At 42.2% G+C, this 14,528-nt stretch overlaps 1 protein-coding gene across 1 annotated transcript in view; it reads right to left on the bottom strand.

The window, feature by feature from the left end:
• Positions 1-14,528, bottom strand: part of DAPP1 (dual adaptor of phosphotyrosine and 3-phosphoinositides 1) — a 57,391-nt gene that overhangs the window by 19,096 nt on the left and 23,767 nt on the right. The window contains exons 2-3 of the mRNA XM_047798618.1: positions 11,702-11,824; positions 7,512-7,645 (exon numbers count right to left, since the gene is read on the bottom strand). Coding sequence (XP_047654574.1) covers positions 7,512-7,645; positions 11,702-11,824 — 257 coding nt within the window. The remainder of the gene's footprint in view (positions 1-7,511; positions 7,646-11,701; positions 11,825-14,528) is intronic.

Consider the following 14,528-nt stretch of genomic DNA (forward strand, 5'->3'; position numbering starts at 1 on the left):
ACCTCACTCAGTAGGTTAAGGATTTCATGTTGCTGGGAGCTGTGGTGTAGGCTGCAGATGCAGCTTGGATCTGGCGTAGCTGTGGCTATGGTATAGGCCAGGGGCTACCGTTCTGATTCAACCCCTAGCTTGGGAACCTCCCTAACCTGGGGTTCAGTCCTAAAAAGAAAAGAAAAAAAAAAAAAAGCCAAGCTACTTATAAAATGGTAACTTCCACTGATAAAAATCTGGCCTCCTTAGCTGACCATTCTGCCCAAGGAAAGACCAATATATAGACTCGTGGGTGTGGCTGCTAGGCTTACAATGATTTTCCCTTTTGTAGAGATCGTTCCATCCTCTTGCACAGAGGTGGACCCCCACAGACCCTGGCCCTCCCCACAAACACCTAACTGAACACACTCACTGGACTGGCCCAGGGATCTACTTAGTCGCATCTCTGGAGAGAAGGTGCATTAACTTCAGTTTCTGAGTTCATGAAGCAGACTGTTGTTTCCTGCCTTTGATATGAAAGCTGGTTTCAGAAACGCTCAGTGCAGGTACATTATTGAGATGATCAGAGAAGAATGAAAGCAAGCACTTCAATTTGCAGAAATCTTCAAAGTTACTAATGATCACTGGGGCTGATTTCTGATAGTCTCTTGTTGTTAACTTGCCCTTAAATTCTGAGTGGGAATACAAATACCCTTCAAAAAAATTTCACTTTTCTCCCTGTATCCTTCTTCTTAAAAAAAAAAAAAAAAATCAGTTAGCCAGGATTAGTTTCTGTCATCTGTAATTGAAAGAAATTTATCTAATGTAGCTGCCACAGACTCATTCCATTCAAGGTTCAAGGCAGTGCATTGGTTCCCTAAGAAAGGAACTCTAAGTTAGTGATATTCAGACTAGATTAACTCCAAGACTTGGTTGGAAGTTTCAGATAAAAGACAACAGGCAACAGGGGCTGGTAGAGGGAAAGACAGATAGACCTACAATCACTGGTTGGAGCCTTGCTTGTAAGTTTCACTTCAGTTTCTGAACTACATGAAGGGGACTGTTATTTCCTGCCTTGGACATGAAGCCTGGCATCAGAAACACTTGGTGGAGGTGCATTTCTGAGGTAATCAGAGCAGGACCAAGGCAGGTAATTTGTTTTCTTTGGCTAAACTGTAACTTATGGGACACTTGTGTGTAATACTAGGAAATCCCTTTTTTTTTTTTTTTTGGCTGCACTTGTGGCATGCAGAAGTTCCCAGGCCAGGCCAGGGTTGGAACCCATAACACAGCACTGACCCGAGCTGCTGCAGTGACATTGCTGGGTCCTTCACCCGTTGAGCCACAAGACTGGGAAATTGGTTCGATATCTAAAATAGAGTGTAGTACAGGGCACACATAGCTCCTAAAAAGGAAACTTGTGTTCAGAATATTTCTTTTATGCACTAAATAGACAGTGTTTACTCATCAGTTTCCCTGGTAGACTGTAAGATGTTTGAAGGTAAGGACGCTATCAGTTTTATCACTCTATTATCAGCGGCCAACAATGTCCAGCTCATAGTCGGCACTCTATACATACTTACTAATTATGAATTAAAATAAGATCATACCCATACATATTTTATTATTGCCCTCAGGTTCAGAAAACAAGCTTTCCAAATGGTGCATGCATGCTAGGTTCCTCTGTCTCCTCCTGCCAATGGAAAGTGACTGAGGGGCAGGCTATAGAAATATTCAAAATCTTTCTCTTTTCTTCTTCACTACCTGCTCTGCAAATGGACTTGAACTCATCACGAAATGGTGCTTGTAAAACCACATGCAGTTACATATGAAGGGGATTTAATATCCAATTTCTAGTCTCTCAGGGGGCAACACACTGAGGTAGGAGAAGCAGACCAGTTAGCCAGGGCAGGAGAATATTCTATTAAAACATCCAAGTCAATTCAGGTCACTTTTTATTTTTAGGGCCTCACTATGGCATATGGAGGTTCCCAGGCTAGGAGTCGAATCAGAGCTGTAGCTGCCTGCCTACACCACAGCAACACCAGATCCTAGCCATGTCTGTGACCTACACCACAGCTCATGGCAATGCTGGATCCTTAACACACTGAGTGAGGCCAGGGATCGAAACTGCCTCATGGATACTAGCCAGATTCGTTTCCACTGAGCCATGACAGGAACTCCTCGGGTCACTTTTTTTTTGAGTAGTAGATTCTACCGTTCAAATGAATAAACTATGGAATTGGCTTAAAATTTGGAGAAGACATCACAAACATTTGATAAACAAAACCAATCATCCCTAAACCAACTCTTCATGATATGCCAAAGAATATATAGTTCCAGCATATAATACGATGGAATGAATTACCATAAAAGGCTTCATTAAATAATAGTAATAATGACTATTTATGCCATGCTAAGAATCATTCTAAGTATCCTACATGCCTGATCTCATTCAGTCTTCATAGAAAGTCACTAAGGTATTAACTATTACCATCAGCTCAATTTTACACGATGATGAAACTGAAGCTCAGAGAGGATATATAACTTGCCTAAGAACAGACAGCTGTTTTATGGCAAAGGCTGGACTTTCACTTATTTACTCATTATATCATGTTTTTCTCAACCTTCATGATAATCACCACCATGGAAACGCTCTATAACATGTGCAATATACTCTGACTATTGTGGGCAAGAGATCACATGTATAAATCAAAATTCAAAGAAAAATTTTTTTTTGTCTTTTTTAGGGCCACACCTGAGACCTATGTAAGTTCCCAGGCTAGGGGTCAAATTGGAGCTATAGCTGCTGGCCTACACCACAGCCATAGCAACACCAGATCTGAACCTTGACTACAACCTACACCACAGCTCACAGCAACACCAGATCCTTAACCCTCTGAGCGGAGCCAGGGATTGAACTTGTGTCCTTATGGATATTCGTCAGGTTCATGACCACCGAGCCACAATGGGAACTCCATGAAATGGATTCTTTAAAAGGGTCTGTTGTTGCCACAGCTGTGGCATAGGTCAAAGCAGCAGCTCAGATTCAATCTCTTGCCAGGGAACTTTTTATGGGTGGGCCATAAAAAAAAAGAGAGAGGGACAGAGAGTTTGAGGAAAGGAGATGTGAGGTTTTGCTTCAATGTTTCTCAGCAGGGCTCAATTTATTCATTTGCAAAGGAGAAATTAAACAGTCTCTGAGCTCCCTTCCAGTTCTAACATTCTGTAAATCTAGTTAAACTCACAGGCCCATCTGAAGGGCACTGAATATTAGGGTGCTTTGTAACCAAATATTCTTCCTGTTTCTGCAAATGTGTAATATTCATTTGATATTCTACTCCTGACGTCATTTTATTTTTACCTCTCATTTTTCTTTTCCTCCACCTTCTCTTCAAACTTTAAACTTTATTTTACATTATCATATTTTTAGAGGCTGTTTTATATCTTCCTGGAGAGGCATGAATGAGATGGGGCTAAGTATTTGAGGGATGTTTTCTAGCCAACCTTCTTATCTTTTACAATTTCCTCTAATATAATTTCTCCAATGGCAATTCATGTAGATAAAATAAGAGCAGCAATCAACACAAAGACAGAAGTTCAAATTGCATCACATTCTTTAGAATAATTGCTTTATATCACATACCAAAAATATTATTATAGGCTTTAAAGAGAATGAGGGGTAGGACTAAAATGTGTGGTGTAGCCCTGCCATATCCTACGAACATTCTCTTTTATCACCTGGCAGGGATTCTTCCCATCCAAGTCCATTTAGGCCAGGCTGTGCTGTTGTAATACGTGTGTCGCAGTGTCCCTGTGACACCAGTTTCAGGAAACAGCGAGTGAATGGACAGCACACGCTTTAGAACCAGATTAGACTGTGCTCCAATCTTGGCTCTGATGCTTTCTAGGTGTGCACGCTTGGGCAAATAATTAAAATCTCCTATTCTTTTAATTTCCTCACCTCAAAATGGGAGAGCTTTACACATTAAGGCAGGTGGTCCAGAAGATTAAATAACTTGAAATACGTGAAAATATCTAATGGAGTATAGGCAACTTAGTACAACTCCACAAAGGTTGGTTTCATCCCTTCCTTGCTTTTTTCCTTTTTCAAACACACCTTCTCTACAAACTGAAATTTTATATTTCGCCAACACGAAATAAAGATGTGACTCCTGGTTGTGGTTTGGCAACATTCCAAGTTGCTACCAATTATTTTAAGATGTGTTCACATACTTCTCAAATTAAATTTTGAACTTATTTTAAAATGCCACCCAGGTAAAACAGCTGGCATCGAAAAATAAAATAATAGCAACCGTAGCAGTTATCGAATGGTTGGGAATCCCCTTATCAAAACAAAAAGAGAAGTGGAAATTTGACATTTAAGAAAGAACCAGATAGGATCTTCAAAATTGAGAACTAAATACTATAAAGGGTAAGCACAAACACGGCACTTGACTTTTATTTTTTTCATGCTACTTACGTGATTAAAGTCACAATACCATAATTCCTATAATAAACTGTACATGACAATTTCATGTACAAAAGTACCACAATATAAAGAAAACGTAATGGGAAAGGCAATTTTTAAAAATAGTATCTGGACATTTAAGCATTAAAGATAATGCTGTCTACATTTTCCAAAACTATATATATGAAACTATAAACACGGGAGGACACCGTAAAAAATTAATAATGGGCCAAACATATCCTTCCTAAAAAAAGTCATAAATTTCCAAGTCCATTTAAGTTGAACTTGAATTCTAAACATGAATGAAAGTTTTACATAACATCCTATGTAACTATTACAAATGAAAAGCAGAGTATGAATTTAATCTATATTGAGCATACATACAGCACACATCATCATTTTCAAACTATGCTTTGTATAGACTGTAGAAGTAAAAACTGTTAGTAGTTTGCTACTTGTGCTGTTGCCACAAAGCCTTTACTCTGGGGAGTCTTAGGTGATCCTTTTGCCTAGTGACTGGATAAGCGCCAGAAAGGTTCGACAAAAAAGTACTTTGATCTCAAAGAAGATGTGGGACACACACATACACACACACACACACACACACACACACACACACACACACACAGTGGCATATGAATCAGCCATGAAAAATGAAATCTTGCCATTTTCAGTAAAATGGATGGATATGGAGGGCATTATGCTAAATGAAATAAGTCAGATAGAAAAAGACAAGTATCATATATCGCTTATATGTGGAATTTAAAAAATACAATAAACTAGTGAATGTAATAGAAGCAAATTCACAATTACACCAGACAAACTAAGAGTTACCAGTGGGGAGAGGAAAAGGAGGGCAATTTGGGGTGAGGGGGTGGGAGGCACAAACTACCATGTATAAAACAAATTACAAGGATATATGGTACAGCACAGGGAATATAGCCAATATTTTATAATAATTGTAAATGGAGTAAAATCTTTAAAAATTGTGCCACTCTATGATATACTCTGTAACTTGTATAATACAAATCAACTATACTTCAATTTGAAAAAATAAAAAAACAAAAAAAAATTTAAAGAGAAGTTTTGAAAGATACTGGTAGGCAGAATATGTACATTTTCCTAACTTGGATAAAGCCCAGAGAATGACAAAATAGATCAAAAAGAAAGTCTAAAAGACAAATACCATATGATATCACTTATAACTGGAATCTAATATCCAGCACAAATGAACATCTCCACAGAAAAGAAAATCATGGACTTGGAAAATAGACTTGTGGCTGCCTGATGGGAGAGGGAGGAAGTGAGAGGGATGGGGAGCTTGAGCTTATCAGACACAACTTGGAATAAATAGATTCACAAGGAGATCCTGCTGAGTAGCATTGAGAACTATGTCTAGATACTCATATTGCAACAGAACACAAGGTGGGGGGAAAAATGTATACATGTAAGGATAACTTGATCCCCTTGCTGTTCAGTGGGAAAAAAAATAAATTATAAAAAAGAAAAAGGAAAGAAAGTCTAGGGGGAGAGTTTAAAAGAAGGGAGCTGACTTTGGAGAGAAAAGAGGACATCAAAGAGTAACAATTATAATGGCTTTGAGAGATGCAAAGAGTTGCAACTCATAGTCATCCACTAATTCATTCACTCACCCAAAGCCCCACAGCACTGTACCAGGAGCTGGGGGACAGAGTCCTTGGCCTCAATGTCTCCCTCCGTTGCCAGTGACCAAGAATTGAACAAAGATGAGTGTAGGGTGCAATGTAAGCAAGAAATAAGCCTGAGGGAAGGGGTTGAGAAATGGAAATGCTTGCCGAGGCCAAAGTAGCTGTGGAAATAAATTCATCCCTCTTGTCCTCTGTTTTAAGAGAACTACTTGTGGTTAAATGGGAAAGTAATTTTCAGGGTTGATTAGGAGAATTTCTACCAGAAAAAAAGAAAAAAAAATGATAGCTTCAATTTTACGGTTTGGAATACTCTATTAAAGACCTTGTATGGTCAGTAAAATAAAGTAAGGCAACCATTTAGAGGTTTCCACTCTGCTTTTTGTCTCTCCTTGACACTGTATGATTCATACCAGGGTCTATTCAGGCCATATAAGTAGCAGAAAAGGAAATGGCAGTGATGACATCTCTCCCCAGTGTGGTTAACAAAAAGCCCAATGACCAAGTTTACCATGAAAAAAATGAGTGTGCACAAATTCACAGCTACTGTGTCATTAAGGCTTGAGCTTGGTTCTTGGTATTGCTCACCTTTCAATTAACTGAGAATTATCATCATTTAGGATATATAAAATTGTGATTCTGTATCACAAATACAGGGGTAATCCTTTACTTGCTTTATTTAAATAGTATATACAAATGAGTTAGATAATTCAAATACCAAGACAGTGCATTTGTTTTGTAATTTGACTATGCTGGTTTGACTCTAACCACCCAAAAAGTAAATTTCAAACATTTCAGCCATCCTTAGGTCCCATTTAAAACTTATAAAAAACCAAGACAAGAGAAACAGAAATTTTTTGATGAAATTAAAGAATTGCTCAGGAGAGCAATTTCTAGTCAGCACTTTCATATCAATGATCTTTGGGAAACTAAGCATGAATTTCATTTTTAAAAATGTTCAAAATGATAATTTTGGGGTCTCCTTGATATGCAAACTGCCTGTACCTAAACTTATAAGGAATCAAAAAGTTGTTCTTTCCCTTGATCTTTGTTTATTGTATATATCATTACAAAACAAATCAAACATATTAAAGAAATATATGCTTTTAATCAATCCATGAAACAACACATTTGGAGAAAAACATCTATTTTGTATAAAGCACATTGTTTTCTCCTAAAGATAATACTGAGATACTGAAAAACATACATATATACTTATTTACTGAAGTATTTATAATTTATTAGTGTAGCATATGGCACAGTAATTGGTAAAATGTTTCTAAACATATCCAATTGCATATGATATGCACATAATTCAACAGAATAAACAATAATTGAAATCTGCTCTGACTCATCTCCATCCCGAAACAATGTCTCACAGGTCAAGTTATCTGTTCATAGCTTACCTGTCTCACTTCCAATCAGAGGCTGATTTGCAAAATGCTTGACAAAATCCTTCACAGATGAGAATTCATTAAAACCAAATTTAAGTGAATAGCCAGTATATTCAACATGAAAGTGTTTGACAGAGTCTTTGGCTCTGAAAAGGGAAAAAAAAAAAAAAGTTTAACGTTATTTAACAAACACATGCCTTTTTTGAAGGGAAATATAACCTTAGGCATTAACATTAACCATGAAACCCTTCTGAAAACTGAGTTATGACACAATCACTGAAACCACTGGCATTTAAAGAACAGCCCTGGTTTCTTCGGGCAGAGCACGCTCTTCTCAATTTTTCACTCTAATAGAAGGACAAAGAGACAGTGCTCTTAACAAGAGACAATGTACTCTCTGACTTACTGAATGAGTCCTTGGACATTAATCCCTTAAGAGGCATGAGTTTAAGAAGGGCAGGTCAGTTCTTCCCCAAATTCTCCTCTATTCTTGGCACTCCCTTCTTACTTGTTTGAGAGTCAGTTTAAATTCTGCTTCTGTCACTTAACTGGTTATGAGAACGCAGCTCTTTTCCTCTCATGTCTAATTCCACTGCCTGCTATATTAAGTAGTGTCAAATTTCCTACATTGTCATTCTCTACCTCAGTTTTGGAGTAATGCAGAAGATACATATTTTATATATTATAATGTATATTTGCAGAATGTATACACACACACATAATTGATTTAACCCTATCCTATCTATTCTTTCTTCCACTATTCCTCTCTTGCAGGGCATGCTCCACCTTTAGCAAGGATCAGAAATCAGAATCACCTGGCCTGCCCAGGTTTTAGGGTCCTACCTCCTGAATTCCTGGTTCAGTAGGTCCCAGGCGGGCCCTGAGATCTGTATTCCTAACATGCTCTTAGGTGCTGCTACTGGGCTGGGGACCACATCTTGGGAAATGCTATAGTCCAGCAGGGATTAGTATTTTCCTAGGAGTGTCTGCCTTTGTCCCTTGGCTGGTACATTTCCCATCACCCACGGCTTCTTCCCCTTTCTGATTGTCAGTTCAAATGTCACCTACCCTGTCAAGTATTGTCTTACACTTCCAGTTGGAATTATGTGCATTTTCTCTTCTAGACAACCCGAGACCTTACCTTGCCTGCTGGCATGTCATTTGCAGCACCTGACTTTGTAGTGAGGTGTTTTTATATGGGCTCATTGCCCCTGTGAGGCTATACTTCCTGAAGACAAGGTTTTTGAATCTTATACAACACTTATCAAACTCGTTGGCATGGAGTAGATGCTCTGAATTATTTATTACTAAGGAAGCAAATGAACAAATGGATAAAAACTGTAATTCTCCTCAGCTGGTCTGTGGTTCCTCTCCTTTTTGCTGCTGTTTTTTTTTTTTGTTTTTTGTTTTTTTGGTCTTTTTGCTATTTCTTGGGCCACTCCCGCGGCATATGGAGGTTCCCAGGCTAGGGGGTGAATTGGAGCTGTAGTCACCGGCCTACGCCAGAGCCACAGCAACACAGGATCCGAGCCGCGTCTGTAACCTACACCACAGCTCACGGCAACGCCGGATCGTTAACCCACTGAGCAAGGGCAGGGACTGAACCCGCAACCTCATGGTTCCTAGTCGGATTCGTTAACCACTGCGCCACGACAGGAACTCCCTGCTGTTATTTTTTTTTAAAGCATTTCCAAGTGCTTGTAATGGAAATGAATAATTTCTATTTTAAATTTTTATATAGATGTAATATATATGGCATCTCTTTGTAAGGACCTTGTGATCCAGTGGTTCAGGTGAGACACACTGAAGTGAAAAGTAAACATTCTTTGACTCAATAACTCCACAGCTTTGTTTGAAATTTTTGGGAAATCCATGCAATGAAGGATCAACAGTTTAACCACTTAATGAAATTTTAACATTTGCTGTTGATCAAAGAAATCACAACTCCTGCTTCCACCCAAACAGAATTCCATTTTTGATTAATAATTTTCCCAAAAATGCTGTTTAGAAATTTTTTACACAAAACATAGTAGAGTAACATGGACAACGTTAATGTGTTTCTTCCTCTGTGACCCTCTAATTTACGCTATTACTCTCCCCCTACCTCCTCCTTTACAGTAGCCTGGAGACTTGCACTGTTTCAGAAAGGAAGGTGTGTCAGATGGCATTCTAACCTGGCTCCTGGATTCTCAGCCCCTGGAGCACACACATCTTCTCCTGAATATTCATTAAAATGATAATGTAGATGCTACGGTGAAGGAATCTGCAGGCTAATGAAGGTCTTAAGTCAATTCACCCTAAAGGAGGGAAGGTATTTGGATGGGCAGGACTGCATCTCATGCACCTGGTAAAAGCAGAGCCTTTTCTCTGGCTGATTGCAGAAGAGGAGACCACAGAGACCCATCGAGCCTGGCCTAGAAGACAGCAAATATCCCTGCTGTGAATTTCCAAGCGGCCCAAGAAATAGCAAAAAGACAAAAAAAAAGGAAAAAGAAAAAGAGTTGAGCCAGGAAAATGGGAGCTTGGCTCTACAGGAGCAAGGAAATAAGAGGAGAGGAGGAAATGAAGGAAGAGGAGCCTAAGCCCCAGAGGAGCCAGAGCCTTGGCCAACACCTTTCTATCAGCCTGCGAGAACTCAGAGAATCCCGTCATAGCATGCCTGGGCTTCTGAGTAGAGAAACTGTGAGGTAATCAAGTTATATTGTTTTAAGCCACTAAGTGTTTTGGTAATTTGTTATGGATCATAGAAACCTAATATAGAAGGTCCCAAGCCCAAAGAGACTATAAAATAATCTGCTAATTAAATGTGTCAAGTCCTGGGTTTTTGAGGTCATAGAAGCCTACCATCAATTATTTAAAGAAACATCTTGTAGCCCGTTTTCCCCCCATTAGAGGGAAAGGAGGTTAAAATAAAAGAAAACCTGTTGCTGAGCTGAAGGGAAAGGAGGATTCAGAGAGAAGGGAATGTAGATGTTGAGCAGAAAAGCCAAGAGCAAACCCTCTTGCGCCAGATCACCATGAGGCACTGAAACAGGAAGAGAACCTGTGCCTTTCTCTCAAGGGTATGTGGAGACACCATCCGCAGGGGAATACAACAAGAGAAACAAACAAACGAGCAGGACTAAAACGATAATGGCAAGTTTGAGGTTAAGGCCTGCACAGCCGAGGGCCATCTTTTTTTTTTTTTTTTTGTCTTTTTGCCATTCCTTGGGCCGCTCCCGCGGCATATGGAGGTTCCCAGGCTAGGGGTCAAATCGGAGCTGTGGCCGCCAGCCTACACCAGAGCCACAGCAACGCAGGATCCGAGCCGCGTCTGCAACCTACACCACAGCTCACGGCAACGCCGGATCGTTAACCCGCTGAGCAAGGGCAGGGACCGAACCCGCAACCTCATGGTTCCTAGTCGGATTCGTTAACCACTGCGCCACGACGGGAACTCCCCGAGGGCCATCTTACAGAGTCCTCACATCTCCAGTCCGACCCAGGGGCAGCTGCTTGTGAACCCAGGACTTGCAACCCGCCGGTGGAAGCCAAGGTGACAGATGCTGACAGATAACCAGTGACGCCCCTGATTGTCAGCGGACTCCTTCTCTAAAAGAGAGACAAGCTAGGAGGAAGCAGATGGGAGAGAAACCCTCAAAGGGCTGAACAATCCCTGTTTGGAGCTGGGCAAACCTGGCGGGGCCTCGATGAACCTACTTAATAGTTGGCGAAATGGAGATTTGAGAAAGAAGGTCCAGTCCATCTGGAGATGAAAAAAGTTGCCCATTGCCTGCTTGAGTTTGCGATGATGAAAGTTGCCTAACCACAAATCATTTGCTTTTTCAGAGGAAGTGAGGAATACTGAAAAGGGCCCCGGACCTCAGGGGTGTGGATTTTGGTGGTGTTTCTAAGCGCTCATTTATTGGAATACACTTTACCACACGGGGTTACAGTTTCCTCATCCGTCAAGCAAGCGTTTGGGATTAAACAACTCATAAAATCCCCTTCAGTTCTAACATTTCTTGTTCCCCTGCCAGTGGAAAGAGCAAGAACATTTTTCACAGTCTCACCATTCAGAGCCTGGGGTCCTCAAACCTGCTCGTTTCACAGGAAATCAGGAGAATTTGGTCTTGGGACAGTGTGAGTGTGATGATGACGTCAGTGCCCCCATAAAGAAGAGGGGGGCCTCGGTGAATTCATAGAGTCCTTGGGTATCCTACCTCACAGAGAGAGAGTACAGCCCGGTCTTTTCATTGCTGTCCCGCAGAAGGTAGCTCCCGTCCCGTCCGTTGGAGAGGAGAAGGGCCTCGGCTGCGTGTCGGGTGAGGCTGCCGTGGTACCACCTGGGGAGGAGAGAGCAGCACTTTCACTTGGGGCCAACCGCAGGGGGGACTCTTCCTGCACTGGGTTTTCCTCTCAGAAATTACCTCAGCACATTCTCCACCCCAGTCACCCCGACACCAAGTTCTTAGCCAAAACATCAAGAAAAAGGAAATGGCCCCGGGTGAGGCTAAAGAGGAAAGGAGAGAGTTGGTGCAGAGCAGAGTACCATGGGTTGAATTCTTTCCAGAAAAGTCCCATGTTGAAGTCCTCAGCCTCAGGACTTCAGAAGGTGGCTTTATTTGGAGACAGGGCCTTTAACAAGTTAGAGTGAGGCTATTAAGGGGGGGGGGGCCCTACTGCAACAGGACTGATGTCCTCCTGTGAAAGGGGACTTTTGGAGCCAGACGGGCACGACTTGCACACGGGGAGAAGGCCCTGTGAACGTGAAGATGGCCACAGCAAGTCCAGGAGGGCAGGCTGGGGCAGGTCCCCCCCCTCACAGCCCTCACAAAGAACCAACCCTACTGACACCTTGATTTGGGGTCTCTAGCCTCCAGAACTGTGAGACAATCCATTTCTGCTGTTCAAGCCACCCACTTTATGGTCCTTTGTCATGGCAGCCCTAGCAAACCAACATAGAGCATGACTTTGCAGACAGCAAGTTTTTACAAGTCCAAGTCAAAAATAACCCTAAGAATAGATTTTGGCCAGTTTTCTCTCTTTCTTCTAGTCTCTCTCTCACATTCTCTTTTGCAAGGGTGGTACCACTTTTCACCGTGTGGAAAAGCACTGTATACCAGAACCCACTGTCATGGGGGAAATGAAGTTGAACGTAAGGACATCAGATATTTCATGCTGAGATGCAAGCCGCATCCAATATGGTTTCAAACTGACAAATATCTGCCAAGCTGGGGAAGCCCCAAGGAGAATCAAATTGATGCATTATTAAAAAAAAACAAAAACAAAACACCAGAAACACATCAGAAAAGGTATCATATGTTCACAGTAGGAAAAACAACAACAACAACATAATTCAAAGAAAACATAATGAAAATAAAGCTCTCCTTCCCCCTATTAATCCATTTCCCCAGAGGCACCGATGTTGGCAGTTTTCCTGGGCTTCCTCCTGAGAGGTATCCTGTGCATCCAGTGGCATTTAGGCATGTCCCCACCCCAGTGCTAAGGAAATAAGAGCATCCCAGGCACTGTTCTGCACCCCACTACTTTTCCCTAATGACAGCTCTTTCCAGTTTTTGTTTTTTTTTTTATTTAAGGTCTGCACCTGAGGCCAATGGAAGTTCCCAGGCCAGGGACTGAACCTGAGCCACAGCTGTGACCTATGCCTCGGCTGCGGCAATGCCAGATCCTTTATCCACGGATACCAGGCTGGGGATCCAACCAGTGCCTCTGCAGCGATCTGAGCCACTGCAGTTGGATCCTTAATCCACTGCACCACAGAGGCACCTCCTCCTGTTCTTTCCCAGGAGTTGGTAGAGATAGCTCAATGCAGGGATTAGGGCTGTGGGCCCTCGGGTCCTGATGCAGGTGAAACCTCTTACAGCTGCACAACCTGCAGCAAGTTACATAACCCATCTGAACCTCAGTTTTCTCACCTCTAAAATAGAATTAGTAACAGTTGTACCTTGAGGGCCTAATGTGTAAGTCCTGCTCACATTAACACCCACAAAATGGCCAAAACAAGCTTGGCAAACAGCAGAGCATGAAACACAGGAGGAGAGAGGCGGGATCAACTCCTCACACAAACACACCAAAAAAATAAATAAATAAATAAACCCTGATCTACATGTAGAATGATTCACACAGAACACATACTGAACGCTGGCAGAAGACCTCAGCCCTCCAAAAAAGAGCAAGAAACCCTCCACATAACTGGGTAGAACAAAAGGAAAAAAAGAGAGAGAGAGAGAAGGAATCGGGACAGGACCAGCACTCCGGAGAGGAAGCTGTGAAAGAGGAAGGGAATCCACACCCTGGGAAGCCACTTAACTGACAGGGAGAACCTTAAAGCCTCGGAGAAAAGCACAGCAGCTGGACTGAGGAGGGCAAAGCAGAGAGAGCGCTGCACAAACCATCAGGACCACTGCCTATGGACGCCACAGCCTGAGAGGCTCTGCGTGGGCTGGGCGCCGAGACTCAGGCTGCGGAGGTCAGTTCCCGGGAGAGGACTGGCGTTGGCTGTGTGGAGCCAGCCTAAGGGGCGAGGGAGCCGTGTGCCGGAGCCGAGCAAGCCAGGGAGGAGGTCTGGGCCCACAGCAGAAGCGAGGCGCCATTGTTGGGGAGGGAGAGAGAAGAGGGGCGGGGCCACCACAGGCACCTCTTTCTCTGCGCATGCGCTGGCGTCTGGGCGGGGCGACTCTTGCGCTACCACAGCAGGTGCAAATGGCTGGAGCCACCTAGGATTCCCGAGGTAGGCATGGCCTGCCACCACCAATGGTACCGAAATAAGAAATTAAAAAGGAGGAACCTCAGTTGATACCGCAGAAATATAAATAACCATAAGAGGATACTATGAACAACTATATGCCAACAAATTTGACAACCCAGAAGAAATGGACAGTATAGAAATATACAGCACACCAGAACTGAATCAAGAAGAAATACACCTTGGCGTTCCCACTGTGGCTTAGCGGAAACGAATCTGACTAGCATCCATGAGGACGCAGGTTCTATCCCTGGCCTCGCTCAGTGGGTTAAGGATCCGGC

This window comes from Phacochoerus africanus, chromosome 10 (assembly GCF_016906955.1).
Source record: "Phacochoerus africanus isolate WHEZ1 chromosome 10, ROS_Pafr_v1, whole genome shotgun sequence".
NCBI classification, from domain to species: domain Eukaryota; kingdom Metazoa; phylum Chordata; class Mammalia; order Artiodactyla; family Suidae; genus Phacochoerus; species Phacochoerus africanus.